At 41.4% G+C, this 17,151-nt stretch overlaps 1 protein-coding gene across 1 annotated transcript in view; it reads left to right on the top strand.

Annotated features, from left to right (window-relative positions):
• Positions 1–5,214: 5,214 nt before the first annotated feature.
• The window catches only part of CAPRIN1 (cell cycle associated protein 1), a 38,464-nt gene continuing 26,527 nt past the window's right edge, over positions 5,215–17,151 (top strand). The window contains exons 1-2 of the mRNA XM_044259054.1: positions 5,215–5,356; positions 5,937–6,146. Coding sequence (XP_044114989.1) covers positions 5,937–6,146 — 210 coding nt within the window. The 5' untranslated portion in view covers positions 5,215–5,356. The remainder of the gene's footprint in view (positions 5,357–5,936; positions 6,147–17,151) is intronic.

Raw genomic sequence — 17,151 nt, forward strand, 5'->3', positions numbered from 1 at the left:
TTCTGGACATATTGTACCTCTACAAAATATGAAGCATATCTCTAAAAGTGATATTAACTTAAAATTAAGGTGGACACATGAAAATGTAAGTGGACAAGAATGTTATCTCAGTATGCGAGAGGTAGTGTGGGCCAACAATAATAATAATATCAATACTGTGCTGATATGCTAATACAGTAGGCAATATTGACCAAACATTTGTGCCAGGGGGCACCTGGGTGGCTCAGTCGGTTGAGTGACTCCTGCTTTTGGCTCAGGTCATGCTCTCAAGGTTGTGGGATGGAGCACCATGTCGGGCTCCTCGCTCAGTATGGAGTCTGCTTCAGATTCTTTCTTCCTCCCTCTTTGTCTCTCCTTGATTTCTCTCTGTCTCTCCCTCTCAAGTAAATAAAATCTTTTAAAAAAATTTTGTGCCAGGCATATTATTGCTTCTGAGAACACAGAGATAAGAAAACCAGTGTCTTCTCTCGGAAGGCTCAGAGTCTAGTGGGGAGACTCAAGGACACGTGGATGAATAATTACAATCCTGAATTACCATTTAAAAGGGCAGAACTGGAAAAAACTTATAGCCATGTTTACAGTTCATTTGTTGTAACATGACTGAAAAACAAATTAAGAGGCTTTAAAAGCCTTAGCTGTGTGGACAGTTCATACCTGGGCTAGGTTTCTGTCACTCTGACATAGAGAGTTAATGTAATTCAGATGAAATTTCCCCTCTTTTCCTTATCATAAATAAACTTGGCATTAGTTTATTGGGTGATTGAAGTTGAAGCAGGTGGACTATATTGTCAAAATGATCAGGATAAGTAGTTCAATTATTCACTTCACTTGCCTATGAAGACTTCAGCATGCTGTGATCTAATGAAATGAATGCCAACTTGGGAAAAAGATTTTATCCATTTAGGGGTGCCTGGGTGGTTCAGTTGGTTAAGTGGCTAACTGCAGCTGAGGTCACGATCCCAGGGTCCTGGTATTGAGCCCGTTTCTCCTCCTCCTTCTGCCCCTCCTCTCTGCTTGTGCTCTCTCTCAAATATTTAGAGAGACAGTACAAGTAGGGAGGAAGAGCAGGAGAGCGGGGAGCCCAATGTGGGGCTTGACCCCAGGAACCTGGGATTATGACCCGAGCTGAAGGCAGCTGCTTAACTGAGCCACACAGGCACCCCCCAAAATACGTTAATATTGACTATAACTTTTTTTTAAATAAAGATTTTATTTATTTATTTGACAGAGATCACAAGTAGGCAGAGGGGCAGGCGGGGGGGGGGGGGAAGCAGGCTCCCCGCTGAGCAGAGAGCCCGATGAGGGGCTCGATCCAAGGACCCTGGGATCATGACCTGAGCCGAAGACAGAGGCTTTAACCCACTGAGCTACCCAGGCGCCCCTTGACTATAACTTTAAAACCAACTTTTTTAGAGTGTTTTCCATTTACAAGCATATCTCATTTTATTGTGCTTTGCAAATACTGAGTTTTTTTTTTTAAATTGAAGGTTTGTGGCAACCCTGTGTCGAGCAAACAGCATCTTCTTTGTGTCTGTCTCTGTCACTACTTGGTAATTCTCAGCATTTCAAACTTTTTCAACATTATATTTGCTATCGTGTTCTGTTCTGTGATCAATGATAGTGACTTGCTCAAAGCTCAGATGACAATTTGCATTTTTCAACAATATTTTTAAATTAAGGAACATACATTATGTTTTAGACCTATTACTGCACACTTAATAGACTACAGTATAGTGTTAACAAAACTTTTATATGCACTGGGAAACCAAAACATTCATGTAACTTGCTTTATTGCAATATTTGCTTTATTGTGGTGGTCTGGAACTGAATGCGGAGTATCTCCAAAGTATACCTGTATAGACATATGCTGCTCTCCCACTGGTTTGCTCTCCCAGTGGTTTGCTCCCACTGATTTACTTTTTCTTGTTTCTTTAGTGACACAATGCCCCCAAGCTACTGCATGGCTTTGGATTAGAAAATAATAATAATAATAATAAATAAAAATAAAGGATTAAAAATCCACATAAACATAGCTTCAGTCCTGTCAAGTAGGAAATAGACAAATTTGGTTAGCTGGGACCATGGCATTGAACTGGGGAGGAAGTCAGACTAAAGACATTGATTTGCTTTAAGATGTATTGGTCTTCCTGGACTTGCTGACCTGAATGCACAACTATGAAAATGTCTGAAACCCAAGGAAATGGGATTGGGGTCACTGTATTGTAGGAAGTGACAGCATGGACAGGTATGCACATTCACCAAACATTTCTGGTTCATCGGGCTTCCTGCAAGGCATTTGATAGGGTAGCACCTCTTGGTTGTGGGATCATGTGATTCTTTCTGGCCAATGGGGTGTGAGCACACAGGTGGCAAGACTGGGCTATTGATCAAAGATACTCCCTACTTTGCTTTCCTTATGACCAGCAGCACATGAGATATGGCTTCTTCATCAGCCTCAATCTACTGACTACAGTGGACATAGCCCTCTGCTGAACCATGGTGGATACATATTTGTTTTTAGCAGAAAATTGGCTTCTTCTGGTATGAGTATTTTAGGTTTTGTACACCAGACTGTCTCTCTCACTACTATTCAACTCTGCTCTGCTGTGGCATGAAAGCAGCCCTAGAAAAGATATACGTGGATGGGGCTGCAACCCTTTAAAAAGCTTTACAAAAAGGCCACTTGACCCTGGGACTATAGTTTGTAGACCTCCCTTTTGTCACAGACCTTTTAGGATTGTTACTGCAGCGTAACTTAGCCTATTTTGATATACTGGGGCTGTGAGATGGCCCCCCAAGTGAGATCTTTTGTCACCTGTGTTGTCATCTTTCCTGCTCCCTCTCCATAATCTTTCCCTTTTCCTGGAAGAACAGCCTAACTTAGCTGTGGGTCTTTATGCTTCCATACCTGTTACTGTATCATGTGCCCATGAAAGGCACAAGAGGCCTCTCTTTCACACAAGACCTCTTCAGCTCAAACCTGAATCCTTCATTACCGGTCTCCAAATCATTGGTTTCCATACTTTAGAATCACCAGAAGGGGGTTTAAAAAAGCAAAAACAAAAACAGGGTGCTGGGCTCCACCCCTGGAATTTCTGGGGAGAATTTATCTAGTAGAATATGACATGATCTTGACATTGGTCAAGTTCTAAGGAATAAAGCAGTGACTTTTTCAAACTTCTGTGTGCACACAGATCAGCTGAGGATCTTGTTAAAATGCAGATTCACACAGTAGGTCCAGGATAAGGCCCGAGGTTTTGAGGGTGATGGTGGCCAGGGTGAGCACACTTAAGACATACAAGGGGCTAAAGGATTCTAATCTTCCCTTCTAGCCTCTAGGTGTAGCACAGTACAAGTGCTTCAGTCTTGGATAACCTTAGGTCAACTATGACTTCTCTTCACACCTTACAATTTGTTAGCAAATACTGTTGGTTCTATAATATGCAAAGCATCCAGCCACCAGTCACCACCTTCACTGTAACACCCTGTCCTTGGCCACCCCCATCTCTGGGCCATATTATTTCAACAGCTTCCTTGTTGGGCTTCCAGCTTCTCCTCTTGCCCCACTCTCCCTCTTAATCCACACACATGGTAAATTCTTTACACAGCAGTGAGAGGATTTCTTTAAAACCCAGGGTGACCCTGTCACGCCCCTGCTTAAAATTGAAACTATGTATGCGGTGCTACCCATTTCACTTGGCAAAGGACAAAGTCCTTACCATGGCCTGGCAGGCTTCAAAACACTGTATACCTCTTTTTTGTCTTTGACCTCATCTCCTACTCTCTGCTTTAGTCACTGTGGCCTGCTTGCTGTTCTTGAACCCACCGAGCACACTCCCATCTCAGATCCTGAAACTTGGGTGTTTCCTCTACCTGGAAAATTCTTCCTCCAAGATAAAAGCTTGGCCTCACACCCTTCTTTGCCTCAAGTGCCAGTAAGGCTTTTCCTGACAACCTTGTTTGTTTTTTTCTTCTGTACCATTTCACTATCTGACATTTACTTTTCTTTTCCTCACTTAAAACGAAATCCCACAAAGATAATTTTGTTTTGGTCACAATCCCTAGCATTAAAGAGTTCCTAACACATACTAAGGTGCTCAATAAATATTTGAACAAATAGCTAACATACTTTGCCGCTAACTGGAGTATCTTGAGCCTGGAGGCTGCAGTCGTTTTCCTAGCCTCCCTCAGGATACACTGTTGCCAGCCAGAATTACTCATTTTATTCCCTAGAGAATAGTGGTGTTTGCTACAATCCTCTTCAAAACCCTTCTTCAGAGAATTTAAATTATAAATTGGTCATTTGCTGTTGTCACACATTATGTGGCTGAGATCTCTCAGATTATGTTCCTTTAATACATTTTCTTCCAGCACTTGTCTTGTCTGTTCCCTGTCCACACCCATCCCGCCCCTAGTTTAATTACAGGACCGGAATAATTCTCTTGGAGGAAAAAAAAAATTGTTTTGTATCCATTCACCATTCTCTTATTAAAGAGTATTAGGTAAATTCGAAACAAAAACATTCTAATTTGTACTATACGGGTTTATTGGATAAGTGTCATTTTAAGACAGATGATTTTTAACCCGAATCCAGAGTTTTAAGATTTTTAATAAGCCACCCATCTTGCTCATTTCCAGCGCGTTCTACAGAGGACTCCTAGGTTACCTACCCGGTGATTGTTTTGTGGGGAAAGCAGCGAACTGTCTTTTTTGAAAAGACCTTTTGGGATGTGAGAGTGTGATTGCTCTATACACAGAAGGATTTCTAGAAGCTGGGATTGCACTACCCACCCCACGCACCCCTTGCTTGCAGAAACCTTTGCCCCCCACCAACCCCCCTCCCCCCCAGCCTCCCCACCCCCCGCCAAGGGCTCTTTACAGGGCAGACGCCAGCTCCGATCCAGCTGCTTGACACCTATTGTCCCCGTTTGGATGTCAAGCGACTTTGCCTGAAGGACCCTAGCCTCGATTTCGCTCCAAACTCAAGGCGCCGCTCCTGCAGCACCGCCGGGGCCGTCCAGACCTACGCTTAGCGGCCGCCCCCCAACGACATAAGCTAGAGCAGCGCGGTAGGAGGCCCGGTGGGCCCTTCCCCGCAGGCGTTCGCGCTGGGCAGCCCGAGCGGCCGCGAAGGCCCCCTCCCGCAGCTTCTCCCGCCCCCTCCGCCCCAGAGGGCCGGCTGGCTAAGTCCCTCCCGCTCTCGGCTCTCCGCCTCACTAGCAGCGGCTCTCGGTGCTGCGGGGATAGGGCGAAGCGGCCTGCGCCCACGGAGCGCACGACACTGCCCGGAACGCACAGCCACCCTTGCCCCCTCAGCCGCCCACTCGGGATCTCCAGCGGCCTCCGCGCGCGCACGGTGAGCGCCACCCGGACCGAGGCGCTGACCGGGAAGAGGGCTGCTGGCCCGAGTGTCCTTTACCTCCGGATCGGCTGGACCTTCTCGAGGGGCTTGCTCCCCAAGTCTCCCCTCCCCCCAACCCCCCCACCCCGGTTATTACCAGTGCCCTTCTCCGCCCTTCTCCACCCTTCTCCGCCTTCTAGCCCCGACCTCTCCTCCCTCCCTTCTCCGCCAGGTGACGAGTGCCGGCCCGGGGACCGTTGCACTGGCCGTTGGCGGCCGGCACTGCGAGGCCCCGCCCCCGGCGCGAGCCTCGGTACCCCGGGGCGGGTAGGCCGAGCCGGCGGCCCGCGCGGGGGAGGGGCGGGGCGGGGGGCGGCGCGAGGCCGGGCCGGGCGCCCCGCTGGCGGGTCGCGCGCGCGTCCTCGGTCTCTTCCTGCCCTCGCGGCGCGCGCCGGCCCCATCCCCACCCCCACCCGCTCGCGCAGGCTCCCGCCGGCTGCGCGTTTTGTCCCGCGTCTCGCCCCGTCCGCCGCCTGACTCGCCGCTCTTGTCCTCCTTCCTCCCGCTTTTTCTTCTCTCCTCTCACGGTCTAAAGATGCCCTCGGCCACCAGCCACAGCGGAAGCGGCAGCAAGTCGTCCGGACCGCCACCCCCGTCGGGTTCCTCCGGGAGTGAGGCGGGGGCCGGGGCAGCTGCGCCGGCTTCCCAGCACCCCGCAACCGGCACCGGTGCTGTCCAGACCGAGGCCATGAAGCAGATCCTCGGGGTGATCGACAAGAAACTTCGGAACCTGGAGAAGAAAAAGGTGCCAGGAGTTGGCGGGGATGGGAGGGTTGGATGCTCCGACCCTGACTGCCGGGGCCTGCCCTCTGCCCGTCCCTGGCACATCCCCTCCACTCACCCCCACCCCCCACGCCCGGCCTGCTCAGTCAACGGAGCTTGGAGCCCAGAAAACGGGTTCCTAGGGGAGGTGCTTGTCACCTGACCCGGACGCGGCGCTCCCACCGCCCCCCCGCCCCCGCCGCCCGGGCCGCTTTATTACTCCTCCGGCGGTGGGCCAGGCTTTTGGCCTTTGGGAGTGGGATGCGTGAGGGCTGGGGGCTGTCCCTGTCGCCAGGCTGAACTGAGTGATGCCCCTCTCTCTCACCGAGGCCCGATTTCTTTGACAGAGGGCCAGCGGGGAGAAATGAAGGGGTCCCGGTGAGGGGACTGAGGGCTCAACCGACAGCCTCGTGGAGTTGGGGCGGCCTACGTTGTGTCGCCACGGGGCTGGTCCGCTCCGTTACCGTATACTCGAGGCCTGTTCAGTGTCTCCTCTCGGGAGGGGCAAGTGTGTTTAGGACCTTCATCTAGAATTGGTTCTCTGTCAGGCCCCTTTGGAGTGGGGCTTCGATTTGCTGCCCACCCCCCGCCCCCGTCTGATGGGCGCCCCCACGTTTCCTTCTTTGTTTCAATTGTCTAGGTGTCCCCTGAGCCTCACGCTCAACTTGACCCCGGGAAGATTTTCTGCAGCGGCTCTTTGCCCCACCCGGACTGTAAAGAGGGATGGGAGGGAGACTACCACGATTGAGATTCGTTGGGGGGCGTGGGTCCCTGTTAGACCGAGGGGATCGCCAGGTCTCTGGGCACATGGAGAGAGCGTCTAACATGGCGGCGGCTGCGAGGAGAGGGAAGCGCTTTACAGGAGCTGCATTGTGAGCACAAAGCGAAAGCAGAGGGGGAGGGCAGAGACCAGGCAGCCGCCCCGGCTGGCCTTCGTCGCCCCCCACTCCAAAAAGCAGTCGAGCCACACCCACAATTTTTTGGATTCAAGTTGGCATTCTAGGTCACACCGTGAGGTTGATCTTCAAGTAGGTCTTTTGTTTTATGCTCTCAGTGCAGGACAGTGTACCAACTCTGTTGAGAGCGACACTTGTGTGTGTGTGTATGTGTGGGTGTGTATGTGTGTATGGATGTGTATGTATGTAGAGAAAGGGTCTCGGTAGAGTGAATAATTCAACCTTCAGTAAGACTGGAGGTGGAAAGGAAGAAGCAAATCAGAACAAAAAATAGGGTAATTACATCTGTGACTGTTCTGCAAACTTTTTGCCTTTTACCTTAAAAATAAGAACTTTGCTTAGATGACTTCCTCTTGTTTGCTTTTAGTAAAACATATTTATTATAACATTTTGAATTTTGACGAAGTCATTTAAAAATGTTTATTTAGCCACCTACCTAACAGTGTTACTTAAGATGCTGAGACTTATTTAGCTAAAATTTGGGCCATAACAAATAACTTGAAGAAAATGGTGTAGGCCATAATTATTTTAATTGCTTGTTCTAGGATTTATTTTCTATTTCTTGGGAGTTTTAAAACATCTTTAGATTCTATACTAATCTATACTAATCTGTCTCATTTTTCTTACTGGGGATTTTACTTGAATTTCTTCGATTTTATTAGAATTAGATTTTAGAAATCAAGAGATGCACTGCTTGTAAATGCCTACCTTATTGGTGATATTTTGATAAGCAAGTGTGGTTTATTATAAATGAAAATACTAGATTTATCAGTAGCAATAAAACAAAAAGTATTTTACTTGTGAAGTAGCTACATTTAAATATGTAATGGAATTAGCCTGCCCAAGGCTAGTATCTTCTGAGTATGCCCTCTGATTTAGTTTTTGCTACTCTATTTGAACTTGAGACTTAGGTATCTTTTTAAAACATCTTACTGCAATAAACAATCCTGTCAATTTGGTTGATACCTGAGTGGCTTAATTTCCAAAATTCTTAGGAAATGCCTGTTTTCTTTTAGGATAAGAATCAAAAGGTAAATAGTAATGATGTAATACTGTAAATACAGATATTTGAATATAGATATATATTTTTTAATGACTCAAAAATAATTTTTCAAAGTTCTTAGTTAAAGGCAGGCACTGGATTAACAGCCAGTTTAGTTGTGAGGTGACTGAGTCTAGTGCTCCAGATACGAATGGGAGTTCAGTTTATAAGCTCTATGAGGACCTGGCAGTGACAGGTCACTCATGTGTATGGATTTATATTATATATATATTGCCTAACGCCCGCCCCCCAGCCCCCCCTTATACAGGGGAAAGTAATGTAACTATTATTACAGAGATAATAGACTAGGCTAGTAAGTACTGAAAAATTTCTTGTATTGGGGTGGAGTGGAGGGGGGGGGAGGACTACACAAAGTAACAAAAAGTATTTCATGTCCCCCCCCCCCCACATCTTCTCAGTGTTTTGGATCAAATTACAGTTACATGAGGTTTTTTTAATAACTCACAGAATGAGCTACCTACTTGTTAAATAGTAAGTCTTGGCAGTACTGATGTTGTGACTTAATTACTATTGAAATTAAGTTTTACTTTTTGAGAAACTCAGGGCATTTGGATTTTTCTCTAAACATTCAGTTTCTAATTTAAATTGTATTCTATATCTAGAGGATTTACTGTATGAAAGGATTTAACTGATTTTTCGGTAGTGAGTGAGCATTTCTAAAACACCTAAAATAGGATTTACTTTACAAATCAGTTTTGAACCTTTGTGAAAATCCTTGTGCAGTAAAGTAAGATGATATTTATACCTGGATTTCCTTTTATGTCAGTCCACATAGCAACTTATATTTGAGCTGTATTTCAGACTTGACTTATTCATAAGTCTTCTGGACAGAATCTCTTTTTTTAATGGATTCTAAAATCCAGTATCCTGACCAAAATAAATACCAGATATGTAGTGTTACTTTAAGAGTTGGAGAATTGCAATAATACTGCATTTCATATAAAATATAGAGTTATTCATTAATTTTCTAATAAGTTGAGCCATGAGAGGAAAGCTAAGCATCTGTTCAGTGAAAATGCATGCTTTAATGAAATATGATCCTTCTATGTAATGCAACTAAATGGCCTGGTAGTTTTTGAAATTTGGGCTTATAGATACTAAGTGTGTATTTAGCAAAGAGAAGAAATGTAGCTGTAATCTAAAGAATGAAGTGCAAAACTTCATTATTTTGCAGATAGATCTTTGAACTTTTATAAGTAATAATCAATTGACTGATTGCCTGGTCAGTTTGTTGGTATAGAATTGGGTTCTAGGCTATGCAAGATGGTACTTTGAAACCAAGCCTTAATTTTAATTGAAGAGAGAGCTCATTTATATGGTAAGATGCAATCAGTTTAATGTAGAGTAAAGGATGTTTTAATAGATGACATTTTAAAATTTTATGCTTCTTGGAAATATAAAAGGTTTAGACACTAGTGATTTTGGTAGGTGAGAGATTAACCAAGTGTTCTATTGCAAGACAGCTTGACAACTTTGTAACCAATATGTGACCATAAGTGATAGCCAAAGTGTACTTAACTGTTTTACATACTACTCCCTAAAGTCCTTTTGCTCTTTATATCTTTTCAGTAAATATACAGAAAAAGGATGCTGTCATTGTTAGAGAAAACATTTCTTTGCAGAGCACTGCAGTGTGTCTCTACTTAGGATATTCAGTGCAGCTGTTGTACAGAATTTCTGTTAAGTATTTTGAAATAAAAACATTCTTAACTATTTTGTAAGTAAAATCTTTCTTGGGGCTAACACCTAAAGTTTTTCTTGACAGAGTTAAAAATCTCTGATGTATTCGCTTCTCGCATTGGTTGCATGAAGTATTTCTCTGCAATGCAGAGGGCAAGATTACTTTGTTTTGCATTCACCTTGTTAACGGGAAAAAATGCATTTGTAATCCTTTATTTGCTTCTCTCTGCCTTACTGGGTGTGTTGTGTGTGTGTGTGTGTGTGTGTGTGTGTGTGAGAGAGAGAGAGAGAGGGAGAGAGAGAAAAGTATTTAAAATTTAAATTTAAAAAGGAAAAGACGTTAATTTCCTCATGTGATAATACGGGTATCTTTTTCTTGCATGAGTAGAATTCCAAGTATTGTAATGAGGATGAATTGGTTTAACCTGAGCATGTTATTTTACTCTAGATGATTCCCATGTGGCAGATATTTCTGTCCAAAGACATTTTGTGTGACTTAGAGATTAAACATACAATTTGTCATTTTATGTATTTAATATTTAGTTTACATTTAGGAAGATTAGTACTGTTTCATCTTTAAAGATTACTTTCAAATATTAAAATTATAACAACATGGTGTTAATTTTATTACTATATTGTTGATAGAATCTAAGATATAACACCTTAAAGTAATTTTAGGATTTGGTGGAATTCATTTTACAGAAAGTAAATTGAGGTGCTCAGGTAAAATGACCTAGTTTAGAATGAGTGAATTCCAAGGTCTCTTGAATTATGAGGGTAATTAGAATTTGTAATGCTCTGCAACATAAGTAATTTTTCATATTTAAACTGATCCTTTAGAACCAAGTGAGGCTTTTTACATTAAATCTTTTAATTAGAGTTCCTCTGTTTTAAAAAGCTGTGAAAGCAAAAGGACAAAGCTTTTTTATATCTTTGTTGTTTAACCTTTATTAATACCTTGTTAAATTTGTGTTTGAAGGCTGTTCAGATAAATGGGGTCTTGAGAATAATAGTATAGGTAAAGTCCCATTGTATCAGGTATTATTGGGACATCTGTATTGTTGTAATGGAATGAATTTTTAAAGTCTAAATTCTGAAGTGTCTATGCATAGTTAAGCCCTGAACCCGCATTTGCCCCTCTGGACTCAGGCTTGATATGATTGTAGACCAGATAATTTGGGAAAAGCATTACCAGTGGAAGGAAGTTGGAGGAGGGAAAGTTATCCTTTCCATCTTAATTCTTGTATTTCAAGATTCTGGATATCTTTTAGTAATAGGTCCCTTTTTCTGGGGTCAATGAATTGTAGGTAGCACTAGAGAAGGATGAGAGGAGTAGCAGAAGACAGCCAAAGTTGGAATTGTAAATTGCTTGGCTTCTGTTCTTTATTTCTCGCACTAGTTACACTGATGCTTTTGTTGGATAGAGTATGAGTGTAAAAACATATATGAAAGAGACTGTAGGGCAGAGTTCAGAATTCATATTTCCTTAGGAAAAGCAAAGGTATGCTTCTTGGCCATGTTCAGCTAAAGTCTGTTTCCTTTAATGTCCTGTACTGTCTGTATCTGTATACTTCCTTGACATTTTAGTACTGTCTTATGTTCTTACCTTTTGTGTTTTCCTAAATAGGTGGTTAAGCTCCTCTGGGGCAGAGACTATGATTGATACTACAGTGTGCCTTATGCATGGGAAATGCTAAATAAATACTGTTAGTTTGACTAACTCATTATATAGAAATATTTGTAGCTTCATCAACAAAATCCTGTTCAGATAGATTAATCCATGAAGGAGGAAAGTTTTTTGTACAGAGCTATTTACTGCAGTGTTTTACTGAAACGGATTTTTTCCTGAAGAATTTTCTTCTCTTTTGATTCATTTTTTAAGTCAGTAGCATAGATACAGCACATTTTAAAATCTTGGTACCATAAGCATGATTTGTAAATAGTCTTAGGAAGGAGGACATAGATGAATCTTGGTATTTGAACTATTGTAAATTATTAAAAATTTCATTGCATTTCCCTTAATATTGTTATCTAGACATAGAAGTAACTGAAATACACTTTTAAATCATTGAAAAAAAAACCCTTTTGGTCTCCATTTTAAATGAATTACAGTTCCCATCTTTTTATATAACTCAGCAGTGTGTATAAAATCATTCAGTTGTACTGACTCATCCTAATGAGTAGTTTGGTTAAAACAACTAATAATTCAAAAGATACTAAGATTATCAATAATCATTTGTTTTTTGTATGCCCAAGCTTTAGACTTCTTAAGACTATAATTCAAAGTAGGTGATGCTGGAACTCTTCAACATTATACTAGGGTCAGCTGCTTCCATTCATTCAGACTTAACTGCATAATTACAGCCATGGACAAGGAATAAGGATTTTTATAGGACTACTTTTTACCTTTTTTTTTCCTTTTCAGTGGGACTGAAAGTCTTACCAAATTAAACTCCTGGTTAGTTATTTGCTTGAAAAACTGTCTTACAGTGGGATCTTAAATAATATCTAGTTTAGCATTCTCTTACTCTTAGTGTTGAAGAAATCCTGAATTCTTGACAAGTACTCAGTTTCGGCCTTAATCAGTCTTGTAGGGCCTGGTAAAATGCTCATTTCTCAGTCTGTTTCATTTTTGGACAACTCTTTAAGGTCTTGATGTTAGAGTCACCTCTCAACCCACCCTTCCCGTATTTCTGGAACAGCTCAGACTTCTGCTACAGGAGAAGACTTCCAGCATTTGAAGAACTGTTACGGATCACCTATGGATTGTAGTATATGTTCTCTCTACCCTTCTTTTTACAGTTGGAAACTTGTTTCTTAATCTCTTTCTGTTTCCTGTGAATTTTACTAGTAACTAATTGTTGGTTGAATTGGTGGAGGGTGAGCAGGAGGCAATCAGCTGCCCACCATTACGTGGGCAAAGTCAGAATTGATATTTCTAGGTGAAGAACAGGGAATGTAGGGATTGGAAGCTTGAAATAGGATATAGAAACGCCACTGATGATTCTAGAAAGTGAGAAGAAAAGAAATCCTTGTCTTTTGGTTTTGCATTTGTCTTTCTGTAGGTTTTCAATACTGTAGAAGGGATTTATTGGGCCTGGAGACAAAATAATTTATAGGTAGGTGCTCTTACTACTTTTGTTACTTTAGGCTTCGTTTTTAACTTTTCTGTTTAAGTTTGGAGATTGGTTTGAGAACAGAGGTTACATAGTTTCCTGGATAGCCAAGCTAGTTTGTTTTCAGATGTTTTCTTTCTTGTGTGACTATTTATAATTGTCTAGTTAAAGAATTTTTGTTTTTTTGGAGTCTCTCTTTTCTGTTTCTTTCTAATTATGTAATTTTAAAATGTTTTCTTCATTTATAGAATTTGTTGGATAGAAGAGGAAGGAAGGAAAGTTCAGGATAGCTATTTTGGATATTTATCTTCTGGCACCCACATAGCACTGTCCTGAAATTTTTAAAAAACCATTTCATTAAAGTAACTTTTTGTGGTCATGAAAAAAATCTTAGGGAAGAACAGAAGATCTAGTTGTATTGTGATTCAATAGTATAATAGTACTCTGGAGAAAGGAAGGGAGGAAAACAGCAGGGCAAAAATGAGATGTAGCAATGGCTAGAATCCAGAGTGACATAAAGGAGGAACATAATGAGGCACAGATGATTTTTCTGAGATGGATGACCTTAGGCAAGTTATTAACTGCCCTGTCTTTCAGGTTCTAGTTACGTGAAATATGATTGGTAATAGCCCTTGCTGATAGGGTTAGCTGCCTGATACTTTAAATTTGAATGTCTGTCACATAGTGAATACTGTCAACTATTAAAAGCAACAAACTGGAGATAGGGTGGGACTGGGCAGCACTTCTTGGAGTAAATATTTCTTAGGACCATGTTGTGCTTTTTTTCCCTTTTCTCTTTCTTTCTTTTTTTTTTTTTTTTTTTGAGTATACACAAATAAGCAGCTGAAGCGGCAGAGGGAGAAGGAGAGGCAGACTCCATACCCAGCAGGGAGCCTGATGTGGGGCTTGATCCTAGGACCCTGGGATCATGACCTGAGCTGAAAGTAGGCACCCAACTGACTAAGCCACTCAGGTGCCCCTACATATTGCCTTTTGACATTTATGGGGCATAGTCACATCTCTATCCTATGGTTCCCCTTTAAAGACTAGATAATCTGTGAAATGGCTGTATTTTTATCTTGCTCATATGTGGTGCTATAAATGAATGGTTAATATTCTCAGAATGTTCAGTAGTTTGAAAAGGAACCCTAAATTGAATTTCAAGATAGGTATTTCGAGATAGAATTTAAGAGGTCAGGTTTTTGCTACGGGTGATTGCTATTGTGATAAGACTTCTGATGAAGATATCTTTTTATGCTAGGAAAACAGCTCTATTTTCCAGAAAAAATACTTAATATTCATTTTATGTGGATGCTATGAGTAATTGACCAGTTTGTTAGTTCTAGGTGTTAGGTAGCCATGTTCTAGCTTAGGGAAGAAAAAAGCTGTATTTGGAGCTGTCTGGAGCCCTTTGCTCCTGTACTTGCCCCTTTACATTCATTGGAGTTAATGTTGGATCAGTCATTGTGAAAAGCAAGTTATTTGCTTATTGATACAGTTCATACTGCAAATTTAACCCCAAATGAAGAGTTTTTCTACTTGGACTTTAAGCCATTTGAATGGGATATGACAATAGGAACGAAGCCCGTTATGATAGTGCCATTCGTCTTTGAGTTATCTGCTCTTGGGACTAGAGCGGATACCATGTCTTTTTTTTTTTTTTAATCTCTGAAAGCTGTTTAGGAGTGAGCTGGGATTGCAAGCCACCCTCATTTTGAAAGGCAGAAAATTAGACCAATTGATTGTCCTAAGAGGCTTTCTGTTGCTAGTGTGAAATTTGGCGCTTATCAGTAAGTTTAATTATAAAGCACTCTGAACTTCTGGACAGTGCATGGTTTAATAAAAGTACCGTGAATGGAAGATGGTAACTCTTCAGTGTTCAGATCATAAATGGGTCTTAAGTAAATGGCTAGGTTAAACAGATTCATAAACTGGTTTAGAAAACCATTCAACAAATTTTCTGAATTTGTTTAAAGCTAAAATAAACCTTTAAGTAACCAAATTGAGGCTGCCATATAATGATTTTTATGGTCACAATTTGTATTAGATGTTTGATTCAAAACAATTTATTTCTGTCTTCTACTGGATTATTACAAGGGAATTACAATGTATTTGATCGAGGTGACTGTTTCTCAAACTTAAGCACACGTTAGAATCATCCAGAGGGCTTGATAAAACAGATTGTGGGGTCCCATCCCCAGATGCATCTGGGGTGGTGTCTGAGAACTTAACATTTTTCTATTTCTTTTTAAGACTTATTTTTTTTTTAAAGTGATCTCTATACCCAATGGGGTTTGAACTCACAACCCTAAGATCCAGAGTCGCATCTCCACCAACTGAGCCAGGACATCCAGGCACCTTGAGAATTTACATTTATAACAAGTTCCTAATGGATGCTGATGTATTGCTGGTTTGGAGACCACACTTTGGCTTGTAGATCAACACAGGGTCTCTGCTATGTACAGGTCTAGTTATATGTAATGGGCAACAGAGGTCCCCCTTAGTTCAAATTCCATGATGATAAAAGACATACATACCTAAGCAACCAGGAGATCCTGTATTATACTGATAAAAACAAAAACTAGTGTCCTTTAATATAGAACAGTTTTTTAATTGTCCCTGCAGTCTTATTAGTAAGTTTGAGTTTCCTCAGATGAGGGCTATTTATTAGGAACTTTGACCAGACTTAGAATCTTGCTTTTTGGAAGATGGGCCAGGATAAGGGGATAGGGTATTTATAACAGTAGTATAGCAAGTGTTAATGGCTGTAGAGGAATGTGAAGCTTTATTGAAACCTTTGTTTTATTATGGTTAGAAAAATGTTTTAGATAAGACCCATAGTTTCCATTCATGTAATTAATGACATTTTTTTATTGCATCACTAAAGCTGCCTTAATTCAACTCACCAGGTATAAGAAAGTGTGGTCAGCTTTTGAAAATCCCCTGTTAAAGAGCCTTGAGATTGTTCAATTATATCATGATTTTTTAACATGTTTCTTCTGTCACAGTAAACTCATTTCTTGTGGTGTCAGTGGCAGCCCTCACTTTAAAAATCATGGCTTTTAAATTATTATAGATTGAAATATTTGAAACCTGTTACAGCAGTATAAAAAGCAGAAGAAATAGATGTATGGTTTTTAATGAAAAAATCTTTGTTTTGGCTGCAGAGTCTTTGCATAGTTTTTGGTGATGGTATTCAATGAAGTTAAGTACTGTGAAGCTGTTTCCCGTAGCAGCTGCTTTCCCTTTCTTTTGAGTTCTCTTTCACCATTTTTCCAGTTACTCCCATGTGATAGATTACTCCAAAACTTACTCCATTTTCTGATGCACAGAGACTCTGCCTGTCAGGGATTCAGACAGCCACACAGTGGAGTTGGTATCTCTGCTCTGTGATTCCTGGGGCCCCCGGCGGGAAGACCTAAGGCTTGTTCACTCACATGTCTGATCCCTGGGTTAGAATGATTCTAATACTAGTGTTGCTAATCTTACATAAGGCCTCTTCATTGGCTTGGCTTCCTCATAGCTTGGCAACCTCAGGGTTATTGGACTTCTTACAGGATATCTTGGGGCTCCAAACATGAGTGTTTTTAGTGACTAGCAAACAGAACAGAGATATATTGCTTTTATGATAATAGCCTTGGAAGTTTACAGGATTGCTTCCATGTGGTCTGTTGGTGGAAGCCCACTGAACACAGTTGCAGGGGAATTGGACTAGTTCTTCATGGGGCAGTGTCAAGGTCACATGGTAGAAGAGTATGTAGAACTGCAAATGTAGCCGTCTTTGGAAAATGTAATCTGTCATAGAAATTTGGGATGGATGAATACTAAATTTGTTGTGTAGAAAATTGGGGGTTTTCTGCTTTAGGATATCTTGTCCTGGTATAGGACGGTATAGATTTCTGTTCAAGGATTATTATAGTTAAAGTCCTGGCAATATCCTGAAATCTGTCATTCTTACTATCTTCTATAGTATGAAATTTCAATTTTTTATTATACAAACTGTTCGTTGCAAATTATTTAAGTGTATAAAACAAAGCAAAAGGAAACAAGTTCCACCTATAATTCTTAGGTACCATTCTTAACAATAAAAAAAAACTTGTTATATATGTTTATATATGTACATGTTTTAGGATTTGATTTGACATCCATTTTTAATTGGCATATATGTTTTAA

Source organism: Neovison vison, chromosome 7 (assembly GCF_020171115.1).
Source record: "Neovison vison isolate M4711 chromosome 7, ASM_NN_V1, whole genome shotgun sequence".
NCBI classification, from domain to species: domain Eukaryota; kingdom Metazoa; phylum Chordata; class Mammalia; order Carnivora; family Mustelidae; genus Neogale; species Neogale vison.